The sequence below is a fragment of the Leptosomus discolor genome, chromosome 3, assembly GCF_034619465.1.
Source record: "Leptosomus discolor isolate bLepDis1 chromosome 3, bLepDis1.hap2, whole genome shotgun sequence".
NCBI classification, from domain to species: domain Eukaryota; kingdom Metazoa; phylum Chordata; class Aves; order Leptosomiformes; family Leptosomidae; genus Leptosomus; species Leptosomus discolor.
Window position 1 is genome coordinate 36,025,472 of NC_141393.1, and position 13,613 is coordinate 36,039,084.

Sequence of the window (13,613 nt, forward strand, 5' to 3'; positions counted from 1 at the left end):
AGTCTACTTGGTATCAACAATGAACATTTGTTGGAACAAAGACTGGAACGTGTTTAGTTTTCAGGTAAATTTCCTAAACTGGGCTCAGAAAAATTATTTTCAGGATCTTTGAATGTATAACATATAAAACAGAACTGCTTCAAGCAACGTGCCTTGTGTAGTTCCAAACAATACAATTTTTTTTAGAAAGTGTATTCCCAAGTGACAGTGACTTTCCCCAAACAGATGGGAAATACAGACTAAATTCCCCTATTCGAAGTCAGTTTGCATCTCCTACTCCTTAGTGTGTTTGCATCATCATACAATTCTGAGATATTTTCAGGTAGATAGTCTTTTTTAAGACCATCTAGATCCTTTTTTTCAACAATGTGGCTAAATATTCATCAAGTGAATGACCAGGAAAAGTTGCTCAAGCCACCCTGGCTAGGCTTTGAATTGGATATTTGATTTAAACAGGTGGCTATATCATCATCCTTTGTGGCAGCTTTGTAAGTTTAGAACAGATTTTATTTCCTCCTCCCTCCTGGCAAAATTGATTGGCAAGCTCAGCTCACATTCATGAATATTTCTGCTGTAATTGAACTCATACTTGTCAGCCAATAAACTGTTTACTGAAAACTTAATTACCAATTTCTGTATTCCAAATGTAGGCTGATGATCACCAAAAATACGATGTTTCTTTGGCATTATAAAATTAGATTTCAGTCATTCCTAATGAAAAGGTCTTTGTGCTGCGCTTAATGCTGTTTTATAAATCTTGCTGTAGAAATGAAGGACTAACTAAACATTTAAATATAGCATTTAACTTACAAAGATGATTCTTAGAGTTCTGGTCAACTAAGAAGTTTTCATTGCCAACAATGCTCTTATTGACTTGAAAGCTAAGTAGACGTTTCTTGTTTTCCATCTCTCAAGAGCATTACACATAGTTATCTTGATCGAAAAATTGTTTTTCCAGTTGAAAAATCCTGTTCAGTCTGCTTGTGTTCTTTTACTCTCTTACAAGTGCCTTGTTGTCTACCGTTATTTAATATTTTACTTTAGTACATGTTCCTGGCCTTTTTTGTTGTTGTAATAGTTAGTGACATTTTATGTATTTATTCTTTTAGCTACACTGAAAGAACTCATATCCCAGACTATGGTGCGCTGGTCCCAGGAAGATCAGATTCAAGATCCAGAATTAGTTCGGATTATGTACACCCTCCTTCGTAGGCAATATGACAGCATTGGTGAGCTATTGCAAGCTCTGAGGAAGGCATACACTATTAGCGCTGCCTCTGTGAAGGATACCATTAATCTGCTTGCAGCACTGGGACAGATTCGCTCGCTTCTCAGTGTCAGGATGGGAAAGGAGGAGGAATTGCTAATGATTAATGGATTAGGGTATGTAATTAACATAATTTTGGTTTTAAGTTTGTGTAAAGCTTTTTGTCACATTAGTAAATCCTTTCATTTAGATCCTGGATGAAAATTACTGCAATATTAAAATGCAAATATGTACCAGAAATTTTCATTTTCACAGATACTTCCAAGATGGCTCTAATTGATCTCACTAGCAGTATCAAATGTGTCAAAGTTTCTGTGAACTAAGATATTTTCTCATCTGAAGAAAACGAACTCCTTTTACTATAGTTAAGCCTAATGCTTAAAACATCGTCGAAGTACATGTTTCAGCAGCTCTGGAGAAAATGGATGACTTAGTTCTTTATTGGTGTCAATACTACATCTTTCCCAGAGTTAAAGCTCATGTTATATTTCATGCATGAGTGAAAAACTTGCTGGTGTCTTTTTAATTGCAAAGATTGTGCGAGCAGTTGGATAGAACCAGCGAAGTGTTGTGATCTGAAATGTTTCAGACTGGTTAGTATTTATTGTCATCATAAGTGAAAACTTAAAGTATTTGAACATGGAAGACTGCTTATTTTATCCTTTATAAAATTAGAATTATAAGAAATTATCTTTATGTAATGCCTGCTAATGTGAGAATATTTTTTCTGCATCTTTGCTCTGAAGTTGCCCCTGTTTAGCAGTAGTATTATGGTGCGTGCCTGCATGTCTGTTACTCCTTTTATGTGAATAATTGCTGGATTAGGCCATGTAATGTTGGAAGGAAGAAAAAAAAAAAAAATCACAGAAAATTAGTTACTTCAATTAAAATGGTGTATTTAAAAAGAGAGAAAATCATAGTATGACTACCTGAGAACTGTGTTTATTTGTCATTTATCAAGAACGTTGAACAATTTTTCTCCTTTACAACAGTTGTAAAGAACTTGCATTATTGATACTATTTACTGTAAAGATTGTATTGTTTTTGTAAAAGTTGCAAAGACTAATCTCTTCGGTTGAATTGAGCAAGACATGGAACACCTGATTAGTTAGTATGTGACAGTATTTCCTAATTTGTCTCTGATGCTGAGTTTGTAAAGTTGCTGAGAATTCTAGGAGGGATAAAGGGTAAGTTTTGTCTACGCTCAGCATGTGTGTAGCCCCCTTCCCAGAGGTGCTGTATTATGAGTCATCTTCCATGCCCAGTTTTGTGTATATCTTTAAAGCAGGCATGATGTCTGTTATTTGCCGTTTGTTTTTTAACAGGTTGACTTAAAATGTTAGAAATCCCTGGATTCCCTATTGAAATGCATAAATTGTGTTCTGGATTATGAAACCAATACAGCAAATTCTAGAAAATGTTGAGAGGATGATGGGCAGAGTGAAAATGTTAAAATATTCCTATTTAAGGGGACTGTATGCAACTTCACATCTTCTGACAGATGGTCCTAATTTTTGAGATATTGGTGAAACACATTTAACAGATAACCTTGAATATTAAGTCTATTTATTGTCTTCTACTTTGTGAACTCAGAAAATTAATTAAGGGATGTTAATGCAGAGGCAAGATTAGATTTAGATGTCTTGATCCCCATTCTCTACTTATAACAATATATTCTTTTCCACTCTAGATCATCACAGAATATATGTTTTCTTTAAACAGAATGGATGGTAAGAGCAATTTAAAGATGAAGAAATGCCATTTTGAAATAATTTAAAAGTTTAGATTCTTATTATATAGAATTCATGAAAATTAGAGGAATGGCAGCATACTGAAATATGAAGCATTTAGTTGTCAGGTGTTTATTGTGCTGAAATCGATGTTGCTACAGTGAATAGGTTTTTCTGAAATCTCTAATAATGCATCATTGCTTTAAATTAAAATGATGTTTCTTAAAAACACATTGTTGCCTTTTCTTCCATTTTAGGGATATAATGAACAACAAGGTGTTTTATCAGCATCCTAACCTAATGAGAGTCTTGGGCATGCATGAGACTGTGATGGATGTGATGGTGAATGTGCTTGGAGGAGATAAATCTCAGGTAATTTCACTGTAATTTTATTGTGTGTTCTGCATTTTGAACTTTTCCAAAGGATGTTTAAGAAGAAGTATCTGAATTAAAATAGATCTCCCTTATGTAAGACAGATTTTGCTTGTCTAAATTGAAATACTGATTACCATTAAAAATAGAACAGTCTTTATAGTACTAGAGGGAATCATAGAATCATTAGGTTGGAATAGACCTCTGAGATCATCAAGTCCAACCGTTGACCTAATAACACTATTCCCACTAAACCATGTCCCATAGTGCCATATATACATGGTTTTTGAACACCTCCAGGGACAGCAACTCCACCACTTCCCTGGGCAGCCTATTACAATGTTTGACCACTCTTTCAGTATAGAAATATCTCCTAATGTCCAATCTAAACCTCCCCTGTTGCAACTTGAGGCCATTTCCTCTCATCCTATCACTTGTTACTTGGGAGAAGAGACCAACCCCCACCTCACTACAACATCCTTTCAGGTGCTTGTAGAAAGTGATAAGGTCTCCCCTCAACCTCCTCCTCTCCAGGCTGAACAACCCTGGTGCCCTCAGCCGCTCCTCACAACACCCGTTCTCCAGACTCTTCACCAGCTTCGTTGCCCTTCTCTGGACACGCTCCAGCACCTCGATGTCTGTCTTGTAGTGAGAGGCCCAAAACTGCACACAGTGTTCAAGGTGCGGCCTCCCCAGTGCTGAGTACAGGGGCACGATCACCTCCCTACTCCTGCTGGCCACACTATTTCTGATGCAGGCCAGGATGGTGTTGGCCTTCTTGGCCACCTGGGCACACTGCTGGCTCATGTTCAGCCGGCTGTCAACCAGCATCCCCAGGTCCTTTTCTGCTGGGCAGCTTTCCAGCCACTCATCCCCAAGCCTGTGGCGCTGCATGGGCTTGTTGTGACCCAGGTGCAGGACCCAGCACTTGGCCTTGTTGAATCTCATACAGTTCACCTCACCCATCAGTCCAGCCTGTCCAAATCCCTCTGCAGAACCTTCCTACCCTCAGGCAGATCAACGCTCCCACCAAATTTCCTGTCATCTGCAAACTAACTGAGGGAGCGCTCGATCCCCTCATCCAGATAATCAATAAAGATGTTAAACAAAACTGGTCCCAATACTGAGCCCTGGGGGACACCGCTTGTGACCGGCCGCCAGCTGGATTTAGCTCTGTTTCCCACAACTCTCTGTGCTCAGCCGTCCAGACAGTTTTTAACCCAGCTTAGTGTGCAGCTGTCTAGGCCATGAGCCACCAGCTTTCTTAGGAGAATGCTGTGGGAGACAGTGTCAAAGGCTTTACTAAAGTCTAAGTAGATGACATCCACAGCCTTCCCCTCATCGATTAGGTGGAAGAGAGAATGCTGGGAGACGCCCAGTATTCTAGGCCTTTATTTTTTTAAAAGTGAGTGAGAGTTTAGAGGTGTTTCATTTGTCTTTTAATAGGACTTTAAAAGGTTTTATTCTTATTTTAAATTAAATATATACATTAGCTGCATTTATGGGAGGTGTAGCTCTGCTAGGAAAATACACTTCTTCGTCTTAGATAAAATGTTATTAGCAATAAACTGTAACAAGACTAACACCAACTTAATTTTTAATGCTCAAATTCAAATACATGAATTGAGCAACAATTTTCTTGCAGTGTTGTATTTTTGTGTTTCTTAGTGTTACGCTTGAATATATATGTGTTAGTTTAAAGGCAGAGTGGCATAAATTTTGAGAAGCCTAACTGGACAGTTAAGCTACTGAAGAAAGTCAGAATTGAAGCAGGCTTATCTTCTTTCTTCTCTTTGCCTATGCCTGATGTTTTTGTCTTAATGCCTCCTTCCCAAAAAGAGAGGTCTTCTCCAATCCCAGTACTGCTTATCTTGTTTTCTTTTTACTGGCCACTCATTCTTCTTATGTATTTGGAACGATTTTCAGCCCATTTTACTGCCTTGTGCTTATCTTGTCTCTGGCAACTTTTCTTTACTTGAACACCTTCTGTGATCAGTTGCACCCGTCTTTCTTTGCCTCTTTGGTGGCATAGCTCATCTACTTCTGTAAATACAGAAGACATTGTGTCCGACCATACCATCACAATGTTACAAAGTATTCACATACTGGTTTTAGTTATTCTGTTTTAATATGCTCACATTCAAGTTCAAGGCAAGCTACAGTTAATTATAGAATGATTAATGCTTTGCTAATTTATAGGTGTCACAGTCCTATGTTTTTGCCTCAGTGTGTACATATAGTCAAAGATGACCAAAAAAAAAAAAAACTAACCAGAAACAACCACCCCACAGTGCCTTCTAATACTGTTAAAAGTGTTTTCACAGAAAATTTTAGTAACACAGATCTACAAAAATACATTACAGAAATTACCATTATAACCTTCAAAGGGAAGGCAGACCTAGAAAATTACTTGGTAACTTGGTGTCTGGCCACCCAGTGTCCTATTTTATGTCTCTGTCTTTATGAAATGCACAGGGACAGTTAGATATCACCTACTGAACTGGGACTGACATAGGAGTAGAAATCTTATGAAGAACCATGGACAAGAAATAGGGTGGTTTGGAATTTGATCTATTCCAGACTCCAGTATCTTATTTTTTCCTTAACTGTGGAAACTTCCAGGTACTCATGCTTCAGAACCCATAATTTTCTTATGGAGTCACAGGGCTACAGTCATGTTATGAAGTAACACCTCAAGGCTTATTAACAAAGAGTTTTGCACACCATTAGCTCAGATTTTTGGATATAGCAGTGGGGAGATTTCACAGAACAAATCATTGGGCAGGGAACTATACAGGCAGAGAAATACTGCTTCTGAGTTACAAGCCTGAAGTTTCCTTCGTAGGAACTGCAGCCTTGCAGGGAGAGAAAACTATTGTCGTCTGCTGTCTGTTGATCTTCTGCTGACATGCTTAACTTCTAAACTGGTAGTCTCACTTGAAAGGTTGTTGACCGTAGGTAGAACCATTAGGCTGTAATCTAGAAAAGGTGCATATTTGTGCATGCTGCAGATCTTTCACTCTGACAGATAAGTTATTCTTTTGAATGAAAAGGAGTAGTGCCAGAAACAGTGAGCATGCCTTGGTCAGCTATGGTTTTATATACTCCTTTGAGATTCTCTGTGGGTTTGTCCAGTGAGTTGCTTATATACGGTTCAAGTATAGTGGTGGCATCAGGCACTAGAACACTGCTTTTTCCTGCTCTCAAGCAGGTCCCTCTCAGCTAGATTGTTAGTATGTTCCCTTTTGTTTCCTTTTTCCAGCTTCAGGGATATTTCTTTCTGTCCAGGTTTATAGCTTGAAGAGATGTAATGAGCAACCATGCAGTGTAGTCTCTGGTTTAGAGACTGGGCATTTTCCTTGGTTGTGGCAGCAGATGGTTTAAGATAGGTCTCCAGCTTCTTGTATTAAGTGATTTTATCATGAGGCTGTATTGACACATGCAGTGAGAGTGTTATAGCTCACACTTCTCTGAAGAAATGGTGAGAAGGTAAAAAAATGTCATTTCAAACTGAAGAAAATTTATGCCAGGATTCTTTCCAGCTGTGCTATTAATAAGTGAGTCAGAAACATATGAGGAGATCTGTGGAACATGGTGTGGCTGAAGATAGCTTAGTACCATAGAAGTGTTTTGCAAGTACTGGCTAAATAAACCCTGGAAGGATACTTCACTGGTGAAATGTATATCCCAGAAAATACTTGGGCAAGCTTTCAGCTTTTCCATCACAGTTAGGTTTTAGTGTGTATCTTAATGCCTAAAATAGTTATTTTAAAGACTGTGTCTTTAGATCTTATAATTTTGGAATCTTAATGTCATGTTGGTTTCTGGTTTTGATTGTTCATTCATTTTCAGAGAATCCTGAGCAACACCCTTTTCGGCTGTAAGATTGAATCATTTTACTTCAAAAATATTTCTTACTCTTAGAAAGTTAGAATCCCATATTCATATGTATTCCTGTCAATAATGAGGAACTTCTAAAATGACAATACAGTATTGCTGTTACTGTAATTTTCTAAACAAAGTTATGTCACACATTCTGTTAAAATCCCTCTAAATTTGGGGGTGGAAGCTTTGTTGAATGTTTTCGTGAATGAATGAATGTTTTTCATTCATTTTCATCTACCCTAAATTTAAGAACAGAACTCGTATATAAGGCAGCTTGTACATAATAGCTTCTTCATGAGCAACATAGACAAATGAGCCTCATATATTAGCAAAGAACCTATGCCGAAGTAAAACTGCAGTTAATCAAGTCTCTGGAATTTGGGAAGTGTACCTGATGTCTTGAAAATATAATACATGTCATATGGCTTTTAACTACATAATCTCTTTTTTTTCAAGATTGTCTCGTTAAGTGAAAAGGTTGCGCTTCTCAGAATGAATTAGAGTTGTGTTGTAAAGAAGGCAACATTTATCAGAGTTTGTTATAATAAAGTATAAGCAATATTATTTATAGTTGAAGGGTATGAAGTAAAGGAGGCAGGATGTCATAGGAAGAAAAAACCCCATGATACTGTGATTAAAATGCTCAGATACCACCTTGGATATTATAGAACATATATATAATACATAGAAAATATTTTTGAATGTGCCTAAAGGTTGCTAGTCAGCTTATTTAAAAAAGACTTCTCCTTGATGGTAATGGTTTTTCCCATTAATTTTGTGAGTATCCTTAGGACACAGATCTGCAACTGAATTTGACACATTTTAAAAAGTGCTATATAATGGTAAATTTAGTGAATCGGGTAAAAAAACCTTTAAACAAGCATCAAAAATCTGTCGCATGATTTTTTTTTATCTTGTTCTTTCAGCTCTTCTCAGTAGAATGTGAGAATGGCATAACTTTTTCATCTCAGAAGATGTTATGACTAATTGCAACTTGTGAAACATTGATGAGTGCTACAGATGAAATTATTTTATTTTCAGAGGAGAAATCCTTGCAGCATAATGTGCAGCAAGAAAAGTGTTGGAGGTTTTTTTGATTGTTTTTTGTTTTAAAAGCATTGGATAGTTAAAGCAATTTAATGTTTTGTTTTATCTTATCAGGCCTATGCATTGAATGACATAGGAGTCTCGTAGAAATATTTTATATGAAAACAGTATATTCTTTTTGTAATACGGGAGGATAAACTAAGGTTCTTCAATATTCTTTCATCTGCTGTGACATAGTATTGGGGGTTGAGCTTGTTATCATAATGCTGTTAAATAGTTTTTGTATACCTGTATTTGCTAGTCTACAAATTGCTTTCATGAGAATTATTTCTCCATTTTTTCCCCTTATATGTCCCCTATAGTCCTCTGCAAAATGATTTTTCAGCGTTTTAAACATGATGGCCAAATGAATGCAAAAGTTGAAAGGAAGTGTGGGTCCTTTCTTAAGTTAGAAGCAAAGCAACTTGTCAGCTGGTTATCACCTTGGTAACTTCACTATACTTTGCTTGTTAGGAGTGCAGGAAAGAGAATTGGAACAGATTGTTAATTAACATATTTCACTGCTTTGTCAACTTTCTTCTTCAGCAGATCGTTTTTCCGAAGATGGTGGCAAGCTGTTGTCGATTCCTGTGCTACTTCTGTCGAATTAGTCGTCAAAACCAAAAGGCCATGTTTGAGCATCTTAGTTACTTACTGGAAAACAGCAGCGTTGGACTAGGTACGTCATGTGGCTGTAACAGCTAAAAGTCCAGGAGGAACTGTGGTATCACAAGACTAGTATTTAATTTGTATAGCAAGTTGAAGCATGTGATGAAGCCTCTCTGAAGGTTAAACCACTTTGTGGTTTTACTCTCACTCTTTTTTTTTTTTCCATTTTCCTTTCATCCTTGTGAATTGCATTAGAAACAGAATAGTCTACATCTGTGTTTTTAAATACCTTGAAAAATTAAGGATTAAATTCATACAGTGTGACATTTTTTCCATTCAAAATAGTTGTGATTGGAAATCTAAGATTAAATTAACCCTTTATGATGCTTTTCTGTTTCATCTGGTTTCATTTCTCTTCCCTGTAAAGTTTAGGCCACTGGTGTGAATTTTGTATTTTTCCTTTGGAATACTGAACGTATGGGTTTTTAATGTGTGTGCATTAGATTTTGTGACATAAGGAAAATTGTCTTGGCTAGATAGATGGCTATATTAATAAGGTATTGCAAGGCAAGATAGCATGGGATTTCACAGTGCTTTAGCTGTTCGTGGTGACCATTTCAGTGCCTGCGTTTGCCCATATTGAACACAGAAAATGGGATAAGACTAAAAAAAATCAAACAGGTAATGCTGAAGCTTGAGAATGTCTCTTTTAGCTGAATATAGGCATATTTTAAAATATTGAATTGATAGAGTTGTGCAGAATTACATAGTTAACGTGTTGCTCTGCTAAAGAAAAAGTGTAGTATTCCTCTGATTTGCCATGTTGTTAATACTGATTTCTTCATCTGCATTTAAAACCAATGTGGTTGAGTATGTTTATAGATATGGATGTCAAATCAGAAAAAAAATTCAGCATTTATTTTAACATTATTCAAAACAGTTAACCATGTTCTTTATTGAAGAACAGCCATACAATGTACTATTAATAATTTATGTTCTGGATTCCAGTGTGATTGCTGCCCTCTGCTGCATGACTGTGATTACTGCAAACTAAATTTAATTACTGTGTATTAACTTTCTTCTGCAGCGTTTCCTTCAATGAGAGGTTCAACACCACTAGATGTTGCAGCAGCCTCTGTAATGGACAACAATGAGCTTGCACTGGCATTGGAGGAGCCGGATCTCGATAAGGTAAGTGATCACTCTGCCCTATTTACCTATTTATTAAAGAGTATACTTGTGCTAGAAGGGAAAAGGGTAAGTTTGATCATAGTAATTTTTGGATACGATCTCCTCAGAAATACTTGCTCTAGGTATGTGCTGTCTCAAGGTAAGGCTGACTGAGCAGCATTTTCCCTGATTTTGCTTTACACTTAGTGGGGATGACAGCAAAAGAGATTTATTTCTATCTTCTACATCCTTTCGCTATTGTTATCAGGCAGAAAGGGTGACAAGAAAAAAGGTGTGAAAGGTGTATCAAGAAACATTGTTTGGGGAGGATCAAATTTGAGAATTAAGAGGAGAATGTTAAGAAAGGAAACAAGTCTTTTGGCTTAAATAAACTATAGAGATTGATGGGGATGGAGGTAAGAGCTAAAAGAATCGAAGGGCGGGTATTTGAAGAAGGGAAGTTGGAACAGGATTTTAAGGGTAGTTGCAGTAGGAAACTGAATCCAGGACTCAGGTCATTGGCAATGGTTAGAAATAAAGGGAAATGTGAGGAGAGGCAGGATGAACTAGAAAATGGTGGGTAAAAGGATAGAAAAAATGATATGAAAGTTCTTTGTATATCCAGGATAGAAAATAGACTAAGAACTGGGTGCACAGGGAGAAGAGGAGGACAGCAGGGAAAGGAAGTGATATGTGCTAGCACAATAGTGGGGAGCAGAAGGCAGGTTTTAACATAAATGGAGGAGAACAGTTAAACACCAAAATGATAGCTTAGCACAGGGAAAGCCTCTGTGCAGTATGGGAGAATCCTGTGTTGAGAGTAGATCTGCTTGTGGGGGTGTTTGTGGTCAGCATATGCTGTGGGAGAGGAAGAGTTGGGAAATGGACATAAATGGACATGTGATGGGGATAGCTAGGAGAAAACAGAGACAAAAATATAAATGGGAAGGGTATGAGAGAGCACAGGCATATACTAATTAAATAAAGGTAGCATTGAGAGCAACTATCAATTTTGTATCACCTGCAAAACTGCTGAGAGTGCATATGTCCTGTCATTAACGAAGATACTAAACAGTACTGGCCCCAGTATCAACCCTTGGGATACACCACTAGTGACTGGAACGCAACTGGTGACTGTCTTTATTTTCATGGAAAGTACTGTAGGGCAAGTCACTTAAACTGAATTTCACTGTTGACCGTTAGCTTGCATGTTCCTCATTTACCAATTGCTTACCTTGGAGTGCTTGGCACTGTACAAGTGCTGATTGTTCGAGCAGTAACAGATATCAGCTGCAACATACACAGTATTTTATGGTGAAAAATCGGGTTGCGTGTCTCAGAAATTCATCAGTCATTTCAGCTGTAAGAATGGTGATGTATTGGCTGTAATGTATTAACTTTGGTGAGTCAACAACTTAATGTAGTGCAGTATGTGGATGTTATTCAGTAAATAAATCTATATACTGAATAACAAGAAAAAAAACAAATACTGTACAGCTATCGATTTGGTGAGTGTGGAATACATACCCTACTCACAGAATGATGCGGTGTTTCTGTGTGACTTTGTAACATAAAGCCTGTGTTTAAAGCAATGAAATTAAACATAGACAACTTAACTTTTGAACTTTTGCTGTTGCAAATTTGATCTCTTTTTATTGCAAATATGTGAATGTGCAGAAGGTAAAGGATTGCACAAGAAAAGTATCCCATGGCCTGATGACATACTCTAGTAAACTGAATGGATGAAAATTATGGGGTTTGGTTGTAGCATTATAAAATCTGAAAAGAGATGAAGAACAGATTTATTCTGCCTGTTTTCTCACATTCTATATGAGCTGCATCTCTAGACTCCTACAGGTGTGTATTCAGTCATATCCTCTGAATGGATACTAGAAAACTATCGAGTCCTGTTAGGAATTGCATACTTTTTCCACTGAGTGCACCAAGTAATAAGCGAATTTTTCACATCAGCCCATTTTTCCTCAGTTGCAGCCTTTTGGAAGCAACTTGTATCAGCAGAGGTATAATCCTTCCTGAATTCATAACTAGTTTCTCTCTTAGGGCGTTAGATAATGGCTTAAATATGATCTCACGGATGGTGGAATTGCTATAGGGCGCTTAAGCAGAATAACGTCTCCCTTTTCCAAATAGAAAAACCTGTCTCCCTTTTGCCACCCATTTTTGGCTGCCTTGCATTGTAAGAAACGATAATTTGCATCTCCTTTTGCAGGTTCATGAAAGGTTCTTGATATTCATTACCTATTTCAAATTGTTTTTAAGTACTATAATCATGTTCATGTGTTGCCTTTTGTGTATTTTACATAAAACCAAAAATCACATGTTCGTGCAGTTATCTGCAGATTTCCTTTTAAATGATTGATAAATCATTCTGTACATGTTTCAGAAATTCAGTTTGCTGTAATTAATGAAATTTGTCATCATTTCTCAAAGAGTTCTATTAGTTAAAGATACTGCTTTTGATAAGAAATGCTGTGTTAGGAATTTACATATTACCAACAATTTTAATCTTTCCATTTTCAGGCTCTTAAAACGTTCACTGATGTTTATCAGTCTTCTGAAAATTGTAGTTAGTGTAAATAAATTTGCATTTTGATGCAATATTTATTTTGCTATTGTAGCAAATTAGCCATACATGGTTACTGATGTGATTTTTAAAGTTCTTAAATAGTATTTTAACTGTTGATTATGTGCTGTAATAAAAAAAAAAAAAAAAGCTGAATTCCACCGTACTTTGTTCTGCTTTTCACATTCCACATTTCTTCATGTTGTTGTGTTGTTGTGTCATCATATAATTAGGCAACTTCAGAAATAAAGACTGCTTGACTTTTTGATCATCATCAAAAGCAAGAACTAGAAACTAAGACTGATGCAATAATGAGCTATGTTTGTAGTTTCTCAGGCAAAAAACTTAGTATATAAAAACCTCGTATATAAAAACCTTGTTACTAAAATAAAAAGGACTAAGTTCATTTTGTTTAATACTACTTTTTAGAAATTTATTTCTAAACACATGAATAAATGATTGCTTCTGTATTGTAGGTTGTTACATACCTAGCAGGTTGCGGCCTGCAGAGTTGTCCGGTATTGCTGGCTAAAGGATATCCAGACATTGGATGGAATCCCATAGAGGGTGAACGTTACCTGTCATTCTTAAGATTTGCAGTTTTTGTTAACAGTAAGTGTAATTTCTTGGCATCCCAATTCCATCAAAAGGTTTCTTTAAAATTACTTTTCTAACCATAAAAATGTGTTAATGAATGAAGAGAGGTTAATGCATACTGTTCTCATTACAATTACAAGATTATTGGTATATGCAGCTTGTAATTTTTTGAATCTTCATAGTTAGGTACATTTTTTCTCTACTTGGAGTAACCTGTTAAGGTAGCAAATGATGTTAGGAGTTCTTTCAGTAAGTAAACTGCAGTATTTACATATACCATATATGCTGGTTACAAACAAACCAGCGAGCACTG

At 36.6% G+C, this 13,613-nt stretch overlaps 1 protein-coding gene across 1 annotated transcript in view; it reads left to right on the plus strand.

Annotated features, from left to right (window-relative positions):
- RYR3 (ryanodine receptor 3) overlaps nt 1-13,613 on the plus strand; it is a 219,294-nt gene that overhangs the window by 111,162 nt on the left and 94,519 nt on the right. Inside the window, exons 40-44 of the mRNA XM_086462983.1 lie at nt 1,110-1,383; nt 3,255-3,369; nt 8,887-9,019; nt 10,037-10,140; nt 13,180-13,315. Of these exons, the coding sequence (XP_086319109.1) occupies nt 1,110-1,383; nt 3,255-3,369; nt 8,887-9,019; nt 10,037-10,140; nt 13,180-13,315 (762 nt within the window). The remainder of the gene's footprint in view (nt 1-1,109; nt 1,384-3,254; nt 3,370-8,886; nt 9,020-10,036; nt 10,141-13,179; nt 13,316-13,613) is intronic.